Consider the following 16,333-nt stretch of genomic DNA (forward strand, 5'->3'; position numbering starts at 1 on the left):
TGAATTAAAGAACAGAGCTAATTCCCAATGATACTTAAAAGATATCGTCCTCTGATCCGATTATAACAGAGTAAGGGTCAAGCCACAACATTGCGTTGCGACGTCGCATCACTAAAATTTCATCGGATACGACATCTTGCGACAAGGCGGTAACCGGTTAGTTTCTAGAGAGACCGTATAACACGTGTTCTACCTGTTGCGCTACAGGAATTTCAAAGTACGGACACCGACTACCGCGGTGTCATATCGCAGATTTGTGCGTCGGAAATTGCCACGATGCGTTGTGCTGTGTCATAGATTTTTACGATGCAACGTCGCAAGGCAGTGTTGTGGCCTGGCCCTAATAAAAATAAATATATTTACCTCAAAGCCGTTCTGTTGTCAGCATCTACACAGTCGACGTCACAGCCAAATTCTAGTAGCACTTCAACCACCTGAATAGAAAATGAAACAAAATTAAAGAATTTTCTAAACAATTTTTATGTTCTTGGTCTTCAGAGAGGTCAGGTGCGTAGTACTCGTAACCGGCGGTCCTGTATGACAAGATGTATGAATGACAATGAAGCAAAATAAATTTGTATGGATCCTAGCAAGGTAAGTTCTTTGGTATCTGCCTACCGTCTACGGTATATTAAAGTTTCGTATTAAAATATTTTCAAATTCAACATTGTAATTTGTTAGCGCTTATCTCAGAATTGACCTGTTATATGATATTAACAAAGGAAAAAAATTGGGTCACTTAAGGATAAAACTTGATATAGTTAAATCATTTTCCTGTTAACTGTATATAGTTTTAAATAATATTTCAAAAATGAATCAGTAAGAAGCGTCAAAACGGTGAGGTTTTGAAATCTTGTCCATCATGTCGAATAGTTAAAGATTTTCTGGAAACCTATTGCGAACTCTGTGAACTGCTTAAAGCCCTAAGTAGTTAGTGCAATAAAACTACTCACTGCAGCCGAATGAATATCCGTCGTGACTATATTAGTCACTAATTTACGTTTAAGTATAACTAGCTTTCAGCCCGCGTTTTTGATAAGCCCGCGCCTCTCTTAGTGCTCCTCTACACTTGCTAAGGAATCTACATAAAAAGTTTCAAGTTTCTACGCTCTGTAGTTTCGGCTGTGCATTGTCCGTCACTTCGTCACATGATTGATTTTTAGTATTGGCACACACCTTAGTATGTCCTTCAGCGGGCTTCAGTCATCAGCATCAGCGGCATGAAGCCTTTCTTAAGCTCTTAACAACACGGCGGCTACATTTGCAGTACTGGCTAAAGCATTTATCGTTCTACTAACGCTGTGTTATAAATACTCTAGCAACTCATACCTCGGTATGTCCAGCCCAAGCCGCAGCTCTCAGTGGACTCCAGCCATCAGCATCAGCGGCATCAGGCCTGGCCCCAACTCTTAACAGCACGGCAGCCACATTTGCTGTACCGGCTAAAGCATTTATCGCTTATACTAACGCTGGGTTATAAATACTCTAGTATCTCATACCTCGGTATGTCCAGCCCAAGCCGCAGCTCTTAGTGGACTCCAGCCATCAGCATCAGCGGCATCAGGCCTGGCCCCAGCTCTGAGCAGCACGGCGGCGGCGTGTGCTTTACCGCCCCGCGCCGCGCAGTGTAGCGCCGTACCACCTGATGCATCTGTCGCTTCTACTAGTGCTGGGTAGCGCTGGAGGAGAATAAAATAACTAAGAATGCTTATTGCTAAACTAGGACATTTTACATAAACAGTGTTAAGATAAGAGGCTGAGAAACGCCTGAAGATTGATAAAACATTTGATCTGCGTATAATATTAGCGTACACGGACGTATACGTGCCCACGAATACTGGATTACAAAAAGAATTTGTACGTTAGTATGAATTACTAAACCTATACTATTTAAACGTTATATTTACGGCAAAGCAAAGGTCTAAAATAACGAACTAGGTCTTTTTAACAAAACTACACCCTTCTACAAAGTCAAAAATAAATTCTTCGTGCACATCTCAGTTCGGTCGACCAATTTTTATCTAAAAAAAGTTACAAATACAGGCCCTTTGGTTTCATGTAATAAAGTAAACATTATCTTATTTATTTTCTCTTAATTAAAAAGATATCTCTCGCACTAAGAATTGCTCTTATGTCGCGACGACTTTTACAAACACAAACAACAGACACAAAATACAACGAGACCCGAAAAAAATATTTATCAATATACTATTTAAAATTAAATAAAGTTTCGACCAACAGTCATCACAACATGCTACTTGTAAATTAAAATGCTTCATACCTTCAACAAAGCAGCAAGCGTCTCCTCATCACCTTTGGCAGCTAGTTCGTGGACAGCATTAGGATCTAATGGGGCTTCTTCTTCTTCTGCCTCTTTCGTTTCGTTGTTGTCCTCACTTGCTAAAGGTTGTTCCGATGATAACTGTAGACAAATAAATAAAATTGAGAACTGAACCGACAATACGCAAGGTTACTTAAAACATAACTGATATTTCTTGGAATTAAATCATACTTTTCCTTACGATGTGAAAAGTTCACATACATAGAAAACTCGTTCCATTCGAGACAGACATACAAAAGTCAAAGTTGAGTGTTCTAAAGCTTCTGGAATTATATATATTTTCCTAGCCCTGTATTTATTATCTTTTGAAACTATTTCCTTCATATTTTTTTACAAGCGTTATTATATAACGTATAAATATGATTTACGAAATAATCATTGTAACTGAAATTGTTTCACAACTAGACACAATATAATTCCCTTAATTTCTGACATTCGTTCACCTTGTGGGTAAGTGTACGTGTAAATGTAATACGGGCGATACTTGGAAATCCTACTTCCTAAAAAATATAACAGCGATTTCCATCAAAACCTACCTCTTTCAAAAGATAGTTAACAAACACAGCAGTTAAACAGTCAGTTACATAATACAGTTTTTATTATTATTTCATCCAACATTTGCATGCCAATTATTGGTACAACATACGCCTGGATATGTACCTACTAACAGCTTATGTAAACCACACATGTTTTGAGCAAATAAATATCTTTATCTTAACAGTTACTTACCAATATATGTTCTCTAGTAGCTTCAGGCGGCACGGAGTCAGCTCGGCTCAGCTCCAACAACGCTCTCAACACACGGCGATCCCGCGGCCATCTTGTTGTAGCCTCGCCCGAGATCAGCTCCGGCATGATTGACTCTAGGGGAGTCGGGTCTACTGTGGACAAGTAATAACAATTAGTTATTGCAGAAGTTGACTGTCTGACTTACCCCCCGTATCTGAGGTACATTTAGCGATAGTTTATCTATTCAATAGCGTTGAAACTCATTAAAAAAACGCTTTTGTCTCGGGTTCGAATCCTGGGTCGGGTCAAAAAATCTTTTCTGTGGTTTCTTTTAAGAATTTCTCATAACTTGCTCGGAGTTAGGAAATTAAGGTGAAAATTAGGGACCTCCATGCCTCGGAGCGCACGTAAAGCTGTCGGTCCTACGCCTGATCTCTCATTGGTCATGTCAGTTCATCCGTTCCACCGGGCTGTGAGAGTTTAGGAATAAACAGTGTACCTATGTATTGTGCACACACTTGAACACTATAAACAAAGTCCTGCATAGATGGCCAGTTTCAATGAAACTGACCACCGTAGATATATATCGGCTAGGAGGACATTATTATAAATAAATTAGTTTAACCCATTATCGTCCCACTGCTAGGCAAGGGTCTCCTCCCGTAATGAGGGAGGGGTTTATAATATAAAAAATGTTACATCTTTAGGCTTTTGCTGCTTTTAAATATACATATAAGAAATCAAAATATCTTACCCTGGACATGTTTATAGTTAAAATAAGAACTATACACCCACTCCTTCTTATCAATTACTTCAAAATTCTTATACATTTTCGCTTGTATACGAATTCAAGTGCCAAATTGTAATAGGTGAGTGTTTATGAGAAAATGTATGAATTCGTATGAAGCAAAAGAACGTTGATTTCGTTCGTGTAAATTGTTTCTGCTAACTCCCATGGAAACTAAATAGCACTATATAGCTATTTATCAAAGTTATTATGGACTCCGTAAAATAAGATTTATAAAAATCTAAAATAGTTCTTTTTCAAAATTTTTATCACTGTTCACTTATTTTTCACTTTCACCAATAACACTATTACAAAGTGTTTTTTCGTTAATATATTTTTGTAGAAATACTTCTCACAAATTTACTATTATTTGAACACTTATTTTTTTTTAGAATAAAATTCTTTCTTAGACGATATCTTCACTTGTAAAAACTGCTTAAAACGGAATATTTTTATTTCTATTATTAATTTTATTTAATAAGTCACACAAACACATAACTCCTTTGACTACAGGAAACCGACTGAAAAACTTTAATATGTACAATTATATTTTTCCTAATACAATGAGTAATTAAATTTCAACCTTATTTCTACGTCGATAAGGTCTAATTTCCATAATTTATGTATTACATGTATCACTACTAACAATTTGACTGTATGGTAGTTTTGCGTCAATGGTTTTTGAAAGGTAATGTATATTTATAGAAATCATTCATATATGGGGTATTTTCCCCGTTAACTATGGGGTTTATTTCGCGTGGTTTTGACCATAAAAAGAAAATAAATAAATAATTCAAGTTTTTACGTAATCGTGCAAAAAAGGCTAAAATATTTATGATATTTAAATAATAGTTATCCTACTAATATTATAAATGCGAAAGTTTGTGAAAATGTATGTATGTATGGATGTTTGTTACTCTTTCACGCTAATACTACTGAATCGATTACGATGTAATTTGGTATGTAGGTAGCTGAAGACCCAGAATAACACATAGGCTACTTTTATCCCGGAGTAGAAATTTACACGGGAAGGGTTTCCACGCCGACGAAGTTTAGTTTAGTTTTTAATAAACCAAATAAAGTTTCACATTTATAATTATGAACGCGGGCAAACCCAAGCGTCTTTCCTAGTGAAAACCGCACAGGATATGATAAAGGAATTACACATAACTGTTATAATTAATATGAAAAATCGTTAGGTCAGTTACATTGTACTGATAACAGTATTATGCCTAGTTGTAGGTGTTATCATCTTATCATTATAGCAAAGAGAATGAATCACTGATGATTCGTGAAAGTTATCTGAAAATATTTTCGTATGGTATTTTCTTATGAAGATACCGAGTTATAAAGTTGTTTGGGAAATTGAAACTTAAATTTTCGATTCATAACAATTTTATTACTGTATTATAAATGCGAAAGTTTGTGACGATGAATGTATGTATGTTTGTGACGCATTCACGTAAAATCTACTAAACCGATTTTGATGAAATTTGGTATTCAGATAGTTTATTATCTGTACTAACACATAGGATTTAACACATAGGTTAAAAGTCCAACAGCATTTTCCCGATACGGGAATCGAATCGGAAGCTACTAATAAGCAGAAGTTTAAACTACAACCCAGTCCTCATAGGCAGTCAAGAATTATTAATTGAAATAAAAATGTTAGTTCAAATCACAGACACATTAGAAAAGGTTATCATACATAACATCACGCCTGTTATACGCGAAGGTGTAGGCATACGTATACGAAAATACACCCGCTTTTCCCCAGTGAGAAAGTTAGTCTCATGTAAAATGCGCGATCGTATTGCCAAAAAAAATCTATCAAAAAGGTAAATATAAAAAGAAAATGTATGTTTAGCAAGTACAGGACATGAATTTTTTTACCTATAATTGTAAATAATTAGTAATAGCTAGTCTAATGTCATCGCCCCGCACTGCGGTGACTTACTCATTCACTTACGCAGGTACGACTACTACTGACCTATATCGCGGATTTTCTTAGAAATTAACAAGTTTAATAGGTAAACCTAGATTCTTTTGTGAGGTTCATTAACTCCTGCATATATTTAGTGGCGTAAGGTCTTTTTACTATATCTATCTATATAGGGGGTATCTTTATAGATGTGTTCGGGAATAGTGTTACTTATCATTTATTAATTTATTTTTTACTAGCTGACCCGCGCAACTTCGCTTGCGTCACATAAGAGAATCACAATTTTCCCCGTTTTTGTAACATTTTTCACTGTTACTCTGCTCCTATTAATCGTAGCGTGATGATATATAGCCTATAGCCTTCCTCGATAAATGGGCTATCTAACACTGAAAGAATTTTTCAAATCGGACCAGTAGTTCCCGAGATTAGCGCGTTCAAACAAACAAACAAACAAAGAAAGAAACAAACAAACTCTTCAGCTTTATAATATTAGTATAGATCAGACAAAACCCGGTAAAACCTAAGATCAAATAGGAATTCCTTTCCTATACAATTAATTTATAAAAATAACTCCCTGGCAGACAATCAATTATAAAACAGCAATACAAATAATTTTATTTATTATGAAACTAATTAATTTCCTGTTTCATACCGCGATTGCTTATAAAAATATAATAGCATAGGTACTGGGAACAGGGAAACACATATTGCAATACATTTAACTTGGTTAACGAGTAATTATTATAATAAAAGGTTTTATATGGAAATCGGTCAAAGTACATTTCAGCTCTGTCAGGTTAAATTCCATAAGCACGTATGAAGAGTAACTTTTACGCAAATACAACTACTCACGACGTACGTACAAACATTCATAATATCACGCCCGTTATACTCGAAGATGTAGGCAGTACTGAGACATACATCGTATTAATATTATAAATGCGAAATAAAGCACACACATTATTTATAACCTATACATACAAGAAAGTATGCTTTTTCCCCTATGAAGGCAGGCAGAGACCTAAAATCACCAATTACTACGATCCCGACAAAGTTCTTTTGTGTCACATACATACATGTTGTCATACAAGACCACCGGTTACGAGTACCGCGCACCTGACCTTTTTATGATCTTTCCTCATGTTATATAATCTCTATATATCTTTGTAAGGGGCTAAGACCAAACAACGCCACTTGGTACGAACACTATAAAGTTCTTAGGCTTCACATTCGTGCATGTTGTCATACAGGATCACCGGTTACGAGTACTACGCACCTGACCTTTTTGGAGAACACCCACCTATGAGATTCTTGTATGATTTCCTCTTTTTTATGTATAAATTTAACTGCTGTGCAAGGATCACAATCCCGAATGAGGAAAAGTCCACCACGCTGGCCAAGTGAAATTTGTGAACTTTGCATCCCTATACAGTAAGTACTATAAAATCAATAATAAATATTACTAAGAACTCACCGGATACAGAGTCCTTGCTTTCAGAATCAGGATCACCATCTTTTTCCTCGCTCTTCGTCTCTTGTTGCTATAACAAAACAAAGGATGTTGCATTCTCATATAAACCTTCAATTAATTAATATTTATGCAGGACATGAACCAATTTTTTTCAGAGAGTTACAAAAAATAGATAGTTCTGAAAAATATAGACTAATTTTACCTAGGGCATAGGCTAGTATAAATGCCGACAAACAAATAAAGCGCATGTTGCCATTGGTCGCTAACTGATCGTAGACGCAGTGCAGGGGGCAATTGTTCGTCTAATAAATCAATCAGGCTATCGAAGCTTAACTTAAAAATCGTTCTCTTGAAACAAGTTAGGACATTGCTCTTGACATTTTATGGTGACAGCTATATCAGAAGTTTTTTTTTTATAAAGACAACCCGCAGTAAGCTTTGCTCTCGTGTCGCGGGGACTTTTACAAACATACAAACAACGGACACAAAGCACAACCAGACCCGAAACAATTATTTGTGGATCGCACATCCATTAACAATACCTGTAATAAGAGATGAGCAGGTGTGTGAGAGTCGCTCTCCTTCCTCAGCGCGGATTCCACATCACAGCCGGAGTCCAGCACCCATAAGAGTATGAGGGAGTGAAGGTCCAGCTCGTCAGCGTTTTGATCACTGTTCACAACAAACAAAAAGTCAATATTGGAACATATACTGAAGAATTAACTGAAAATAGAAAATGTATTCTTTAATTTCGTAAGTAGTGAGCCAAAACTACAAATGGTCGTTTACCGTTTTGAGATAAATGCGCGCAAAATCTTTAAAATTCGAATAGACTATAGTCGGTATTATATTATAATTCCTAAAATTGGCTTTTTGTCGGGAGATTGTAGATTGACAAGGTAGTTAAAACTGTTATTTTTTTTATTACTATAATTGTCCTTTTATAGAGAAACTGACAGGGCGTTTAAAAAGTTCAAAGCCTAATATAAAACTTGAAATACCTACCACTACCAGTAGCATAACAGAATTATCCAATAATTATTTGACTGATACAAGATTAAATACGTATTATTCAATAATAATATTAGAAATTCTTCGTACAGTAGACATTAAATTACTCCCATATAAGATGATGTGGGGCAGGCAAGGCGGGCAATCAAACACTCACCTATTTTTGGTCTTTTTCTGCGATGACAGATGTTGTTCTAAACTTGTCATGTGGAACACGTAGTTATGAATCTCTAGCGCCGACAATCTGAAACAAACAAATAAATTAATATTAGTTTTAAATTGAGGACCCTTCAACAGGAGATATCGCCAAATTTTGTATGAAAAACTAATCAGCTCCCCCTGTGTATGCCGCAAGAACTTTTTTTAAAAGCCGGCTACTTGATAGTAACGAGCGAAAGAATTTACGGGACGTTTTGTTTTATTTTAACGTAACGGCCACATTTATGATGTCAGGCACTCGATTAGTGCGCGCCACACTCTTCGAAGTAATTAAAGAACGAATTGCAGTAAAAGTTTCGTTTACAAAGACGTAAAACTTGTGTATAGCTCTGTATAATAAGTTTAAACAAATTAATAAAAATAGCATTTCGACCTCGTATCTTTTGAAGTGATTGACACTTCTAACTGTTTCTAGAGTTTATTCACTGAAATGTTTGGAACTTGATGTCGTAGGTTCCATTTTAAAGGCAGTCGCGAACTCGATATCGGCATCAAGTCGTCGACACGAGTCGGCAAGTTAATTTTTTTTTATGTTTTCTCTATAACATACAACCAAATCATGTTGGACAATTTATTTCTTTTTATTGAAATACGACTCCCGTACTAAGAATTGCTCTTGTGTCGCGGGGACTTTTACAAACATACAAACAACGCATACAAAGTACAACCAGACCCGAAACAATTATTTGTGGGTCACACAAATTATTGTTCCGTGTGGGAATCGAAACCTCCCGACGCAATGGTAGTGACGTGGCGACTAGAACCACTGCGCCACGGAGGCAGTCAATCTAATCGCGTCACAGTCTTCGTTGCCATACTCCTCCGAAACGGCTTGACCGATTTTGATGAAATTTTTTGTGCTTAACTGGTATCTATGAAAATCGGCAAACATCTATTTTTCATACCCCTAAGTGACACTCTTTTTTTATTTATATGGCAAAATAACGTTTGCCGCGTCAGCTAGTTAATCTATAAGTATAGTGACCTCTTGGCATCGAGCGTGTAGTACATGGCGAGCGCGGCGTGGCCGTCGGCCGGGCAGCACAGGTAGCGGCGCGTGCAGTGCTTGACGTCCAGCAGCCACTTGGCGAACGAGTGGTGGAACAGCCACAGGTAGCCCGTCGAGCGCTCCATCACCAGGATCCTGGGGACATTCACATAAATAAGTCTTAACAGTCACGGATTTCAACAGCGTGTAAAGGATTAAGATTTGAGAGGGTACATTACTATGCTGCCGTCCTCTAACTATAATGCCGTTAACTACAAAAACAATTTTATTGATAACGGCATTTTGTTTCGAGATATTCGCGAAAAGTCGCGAGAAGAGAAACATGCAATGCTGTTTCCAGATGCTGCTAAAGATATTTCAAATCGCAGTTTCCAGATAGTTACGAAACAGCATTGCATATTTCTTTTCTCGCACCTTTTTATCGTATATCTCGAAACAAAATGCCGTTATCTACAGTTTCGTTACAGTCAGAAAATTTCAAGGACAACTTTTTGAGACCAATTTTTTATGAACCCAGGATTCAAACCTGAGACCTCTTTGTGGCAGTCGTATACACTACCGACCGCATCACAGAGCTAGTTAAGTAAGTAAATTCGGTAAGTATGTAAGTACATACCTTCTAAGTAAATGCAGCCGTCTATTGAAGTCATCCCTGGTGACCGCGTACTCCTTGGTGAGGAGGCACTTGTACAGCATCTCCTCAGTGACACCACAACGAGCTGCCAGCACCACGTCCAGAAGCAGACGGACCTGGGAGAGAGCGAGATAGAATAAATAAGATAATGGGATAACTCACACACGGTCATTTGATTCCAAACTAAGCAGAGCTTGTACTATGGTAACCAGATAACTATTTAGAATAAGAATAATAGATAAGAATTTAGAAGTATATAAGTAACAATATACTTCTTCGAGGCGCTCATAGCCAGTTGCGCTCACCGGTCGGTAAACGATCAGTGGGTTAAGCAACTCTTGGCGCGGTCATTCCATAGATGGGTGACCGCATAGTGGTAATTGAGCTGGGCGTCTCCGTGCTTCGGAGGGCACGTAAAAAGTCGGTCCCGGCTGTTATCTACTAAAATAACAGTCGTTAAGCCATGTCAAAGGCCTCTCAGGCGGCTCGAACAACTTTGACACTAGGTTTACCACTAACCTACGAAAACAACACAAAAAAAAAACTTCTAAATTCTTGATCAAAATACATATTATACTCGTGCTCATCACGCACATAAACATGCAAGCAGGTTTACTATTGCATCAAACGGCGATCATAGCTAGTTGCAGTTACGGGTCGGTAAACGATCTGTGCATTAAGCAAACCAGCAGGCTTATCACGTATCTCAGTTGACAGCTAGTTTATGTCAAATTGATGGCCACTTTTCAGTATATTGCTGCTTTGACGTAACGTCTTAATCATTATTATCTAAGAGACAAAGCAATGTACAGCAGAGTGGCTTTCAAATAGTTGTCAAATGAGATACGTGATAGCCCCCCTGGGCTGGGTTATTTCATAGAAATGACCAGTATTACGGTAAACATATGTGACCGCATAGCGGTATTTAAACTGAGCGACTCCGTGCCTCGGAGGGCACGTAAAAAGTCGGTCCCGGTTGTTGTCATTTAAGATAACAGTCGTTAAGCCACGTCAAAGGCTTCCGGGCGGCTTGAACAACTTTGACGAAGAAGTTTTCAAGAATTGAAAATCGGGCTCTATAGATGGACCAGATTATCCATTGTAGTTTTGAAATAGTGATTGCTTTACCTTAGTAAACCTTCGTCCATGGAACAATCTTTGTGCAAGCCACAAGTATAAACCGTTGAGCGTGCCCGGGATCTCGCGGATCTCTCGCAAAGCTATGAACCCATCTGCAACGCCGTCTAGCACCTGAAAATAAGAATATTACGTAAATTTTGATCTTGCAAGGTACTGACAATTAAGTATGTGATTTCATATAAAAAAAGACCCCGCAACATATTTATTTATTTATATTTATTTGCTCAAAAATGTGGTATTTACAAAGATCGTATAAAAGTTTTGCAGTTCGTGACACATTTCGCCATAAAAAACAATATAGCATGCAAATATTTAAACATTAGACTCTTACATATACAATTTTACATATTAACATATTAAATATTAACAATCGGGACAACAAACACTTACTCAGAATATACAGCACAAATTAACAAGAAAAAAAAACTTTGTTTTCTTGTTAGAATACATAATATTATTATTTAGAATAAAGTCAATGGTTTTCGTGTTCAAGATTTTATCTGATAGAATAATAACACTACAATACACTACTAACCCGTTATAAAAACGCGAACGACTCGTTATTAAAACCTGAATATTCTTTATGCAAGAACGCATGGACTTTTTGCTGCCGAATATTTAGAATCTCATAATAGCAAAAAACCTTGACGCTTCAATACATTTCCAAAACTAACATAAATTACGCCGCTAGTATTCGCTAAGTGAGGTCAATTGGAGTTTTGAAGTACGAAAGAGAGAAACGTAGAATCAAGTTACCTTCTCAAGATACAGTAGGCAGCCATCGCTCTTGATTCGCAAGTGATCTAGCGCGGCTGCCGCAGCCGCCGCCGCTGTGGAATCACTCGACACCCGCGCTCTGTAACAAATCAGTTTGTCATATTATACGAACCTTCTTAACCAAATACTAACAGAATGAAATACCACATAACACTTTAATTATCGGATATACTTTCCGAGACATCTACAAACCATGAAACTGGTTTTTAGTATCGCAAAAGTCTTTTTCGATGAAAAAAAGATCAACGTAATAGTATATATAATATTACCTTGGAATGTCTTGGAATTCCGAGGTAAAATGCGTGTTCGCGTTAATTCCCATATACTATTATATATGTTAAACGTATAACGCGAAAGTTTAAAACTTATGAGTAAATAACCTCACATCTAAAATAAGATTATTTACTTTCGACTTATCAGTGGACTTGTTTACAGGCGCCGATAGCCAGTTGCGCTCACCGGTCGGTAAAAGATTTTTTTTTTTTTTTTTTTTCTGATCTGTAGATCTGTGGGTTAAGCAACCATTGGCGAGGTCTTTCCACAGATGGGTGACCGCATAGTGGTATTTGATTTGGGCGTCTCCGTGCTTCGGAGGGCACGTTAAAAGTCGGTCCCGGTTGTTGTCTACTAAGATAACAGCCCTTAAGCCACGTCAAAGGCCTCTCGGGCGGCTTGAACAACTTTGACACTAGGTTGACCACTAACCATACGACAAACAAATAAACAGTGGACTTGTATTATCCTCACCTCAGTCTAGGCTCGGTGTCAAGTCGTGCGAGCACGTAACGTTGTACGTCGGCGGACACGTGCGCACGCTGCAATTCATCCAGTGTTATCTTACGGAACCCTGAAACAATAATTAATCATATGTTTACATACATACTATCACGCCTTATTACTGCCGAAAGTGTAGACAGAGATGTATGAAATACAACCCCGTTTCAATATTGATAGATTTTATGCTAGTCCCATGTTATAGAGGGCGAGCTTGTTACTATTTTACTGGGCAACTTACTAAAACTTCGGGTTGCTATTGCAAATTTTAATAGAATTATGAAGAGCACAACATTTCGCCTTACTCGGGAATCGAAGTTCAGACGTCGTGATCGGCCGTCATATATACTACGACATAGCCTATCAACATACATACATCTGAGTCACATAATAAATATTATATATTATGTACTTTCAAATTGACATCTATACTATATTATAAAACTGAAGAGTTTGTTTGTTTGAACGCGCTAATCTCAGAAACTACTGGCCCGATTTAAAAAAAATCTTTCAGCGTTAGATAGCCCATTTATTGAAGAAGGCTATATATTATCACGTCACGACCAATAGGAGCAGAGTACCAGTAAAAAATGTAAAAAAAACGGGGAAAATTTCGACCCATTCTCTCTTATGTGACGCAAGCGAAGTTGCGCGGGTCAGCTAGTAGTAGGATATAACACAGTGTTTACCAGTGAACATCCTAGTGAGGTTCCGGCAGTGCCTCCTGGCGGTGCAGACCAGCAGCAGCCACTGCGGGAACAGGTGCTGGTGGCGGGAGAGCAGACCCGCCACGCTGGTAGAACCTTCTGTACCGTCGCGCTCCTCGCATACTCCTGCAAAACATATCAGACGGTAAATATAGGCAGTTTAAAACTTATTTTATAATGGTCAACAACTTTTCAATGATTTTTTAAAGCTTCAGTGGTTATGTTTTTAGAATCCTTTTTTTATTTGGTACAACGTGTCGCTATTATATCATAATATCGGTATATTAGCAAATTTAATATGAACTCGAAAATAATGTAGCTTATAATTTGTACGTTTTTTTATTCACAATATTGTTGAAAGGGCCAAGAAACCCCCCCCCCCCCCTGCCCTTCTATTGGGCGCTAGAGCTTCTAGTGGGGAGGAAACAGGTTCGAAGGTAAATATGAAAGATAAAACAATTATGCAAATGGAGTTTAGATTTGTTTTCTTTGCTAAAAGGACGGTCGTCCACGAGCCCGAGTAAAGTTTATGTTTCACAATATTATCGATCTATTTGATACATCGTGTTGTTTACTTTTTTTGTGCAATGATATACGAAACAATAGTCATGTCTACTCACCGCCTAACACTCCTTCGTCAATAGCATCGACCAATAAGAACAGACACTGCTTGGGCGGGTCGATCTCTAGCAGCGGGAACAATAGAGCCTTCTTGAAACATTCGTCCGGGTTCTTCTCTAAATTCTGCGGCAGAAGAGCCTGGGAACAACACAAGCGAAATTATTCACACTCACATTTGAATTTGACAATAGTCATTCATAGTATGGTTAGTGGTCAACCTTGAGTCAAAGTTGTTTCACTCATCCAACACATGGCTATTGACTGTTAATTTATCCGTAATTAACAATAGCCGGGACCAAAATTATTACGTGCCCTCCAAATCACGGAGACGTTCAGATCGGTAACCGTTAGGTCAACCATCCATGCCACAGAATGTCAGCATTAAAGTTGCTAAGACATTGATTGTTTATGGACCGGTGAGCGCAACTGGTTACAAGTAGGATACATCCTTCTGTGCACACATGCTACGTGCTACTTGGGCTGTTACAAACTACGTCATAACAATAATATGTCAGTTTTATCTCCTCTCATTTTCATTACATGTCTTATGAACGACCTATTTCATTGTTACATACGTAAGTACGTCCGTTTGTAACGGCCCTAAAATTAATCATAAATTCAAAAAAACATATCCCAGAAGCGTGGTTCACTCAAGGCCTAAGTCCTCCCTCTTTGGGAGGAGACCGTTGCCCAGCAGTGGGACTATTATTATTTTTTCAAAGTTTAAGGTCACTCACCTGTTGCACTTGCGGCTCAGCCAACAGCTTATCATAATAAGCATTAGCTATAATAGTCCGTGGGCTGATCGGCAGACTGGGTATGGGCGGCGGCACGTCAGCATCAGGCTCGTGCCGTACGTTCTGGTACTCGGGCACTTCGAGCGGCTCGAGCGGCTCGGGCGGCTCGTGGGGGGTGGGGGACGAGCGCTCGGCCTTCTTGAGGGGGGAGGAGTCGGCTGAACGGAGCTCGCTCTTGTTGGGATATCTGGAATGGTTTTGTGGATTTCAAATGTGACGTTGGGTATATTTTGATGTTTTACTTTTGTAATGATTGTGATAGTGATATGCAACTCAATGTTTAAATTAAATAATGAATACAAAATGACATTGTTAATTTAAAAGTATTTATGATTTTGCACGTCGAAATGAAATAGCATTAATATTTTTGGAATTGTTAAGTACATGTAGTATTTACTTAACAATTCCAAAATTACAATCAAATACTACCATACAAAAATACCATAATATTAGAAGAAATAAAACTAGCTGGTTTCGATCGACTATGCGTCAAAATTTTACTTGTTTTTACGTGTTCGCTTGTGTTAATTAGCACACTCGTATTATGTTGTCGCGTAATTTTAAACAACATAACATAACGTTCTCCATATAATAATATCTGGGCATCATTATACAGAAATAATTTTAAAATCCGACTAATAAATCCAAAGGTTAAGCGTGTCAAAACAATGCAAAATAAATCCCACCCGAGAATCGAACTCAGAACTTCACATCAAACAAACAAACACACAAACATTGGTTTGCGCGTTTGTTTGTTTGAACACATTTTACATGTACATATAAACATTATAATTATTGTTTATTTCAAGTAAACTCGCCAAACTCTTACATTTGATGGCGAGAAGCGCACTTTTACAAAATAATAACGTAACACAATAAACTACATATATACAGAAAACAATATCACATCCATCAATACTATTAAAATTATACATAGGTGTTATTATTAGTAAAACTGTTTTTGCTTATAATTTTATTTACTTATAGATTATTTATTAAACTACTTTTAAAACCCACCTGAAATTAGCAACAGGAATCCGACTCTTAGGCGGGCTATTCTCAATCTTCTTATCATCCCCAGAGCTCTCATTCTTCTGCTCAGTAGACAGACTCTTCTGCAACACATTACTCTTCTTCTCGCAAAGCGGTTCAGAAGACTGTCTCAATAGACGGGAGTTCCTCAACTCTTTCGACTGCCGTTGAGATATGTTCCTTAGAAATAGGTTTTCGTGATTCTCGTATAGACGTAGGTCGTCTTTCTGGTCTTCTCCCGAGAATGGGTTGGTTGGTTTTACTGAGTTTCTTGGCAAGATTTCTGGCAGCTGGGAAAAGGAATATGGAGGTAAAGTTTTTTATTTTATATAATTTACTTTA

The 16,333-nt window shown here is 37.6% G+C and overlaps 1 protein-coding gene across 4 annotated transcripts in view; it reads right to left on the bottom strand.

Moving 5' to 3' along the window:
• Positions 1-16,333, bottom strand: part of LOC142984759 (uncharacterized) — a 93,705-nt gene that overhangs the window by 25,213 nt on the left and 52,159 nt on the right. For 3 of the 4 annotated variants that reach the window (XM_076132542.1, XM_076132538.1, XM_076132539.1), the window contains 16 exons: positions 15,977-16,281; positions 14,900-15,146; positions 14,162-14,300; positions 13,524-13,667; positions 12,808-12,907; positions 12,040-12,139; positions 11,272-11,394; positions 10,126-10,259; positions 9,486-9,644; positions 8,439-8,525; positions 7,813-7,942; positions 7,274-7,340; positions 3,071-3,222; positions 2,282-2,422; positions 1,500-1,679; positions 364-434 (listed from right to left, as the gene is read on the bottom strand). In XM_076132542.1, coding sequence (XP_075988657.1) covers positions 364-434; positions 1,500-1,679; positions 2,282-2,422; positions 3,071-3,222; positions 7,274-7,340; positions 7,813-7,942; positions 8,439-8,525; positions 9,486-9,644; positions 10,126-10,259; positions 11,272-11,394; positions 12,040-12,139; positions 12,808-12,907; positions 13,524-13,667; positions 14,162-14,300; positions 14,900-15,146; positions 15,977-16,281 — 2,279 coding nt within the window. The remainder of the gene's footprint in view (positions 1-363; positions 435-1,499; positions 1,680-2,281; positions 2,423-3,070; positions 3,223-7,273; positions 7,341-7,812; positions 7,943-8,438; positions 8,526-9,485; positions 9,645-10,125; positions 10,260-11,271; positions 11,395-12,039; positions 12,140-12,807; positions 12,908-13,523; positions 13,668-14,161; positions 14,301-14,899; positions 15,147-15,976; positions 16,282-16,333) is intronic. The other variant, XM_076132541.1, reaches the window with a different exon arrangement.

The sequence above is a fragment of the Anticarsia gemmatalis genome, chromosome 28 (assembly GCF_050436995.1).
Source record: "Anticarsia gemmatalis isolate Benzon Research Colony breed Stoneville strain chromosome 28, ilAntGemm2 primary, whole genome shotgun sequence".
NCBI lineage: Eukaryota > Metazoa > Arthropoda > Insecta > Lepidoptera > Erebidae > Anticarsia > Anticarsia gemmatalis.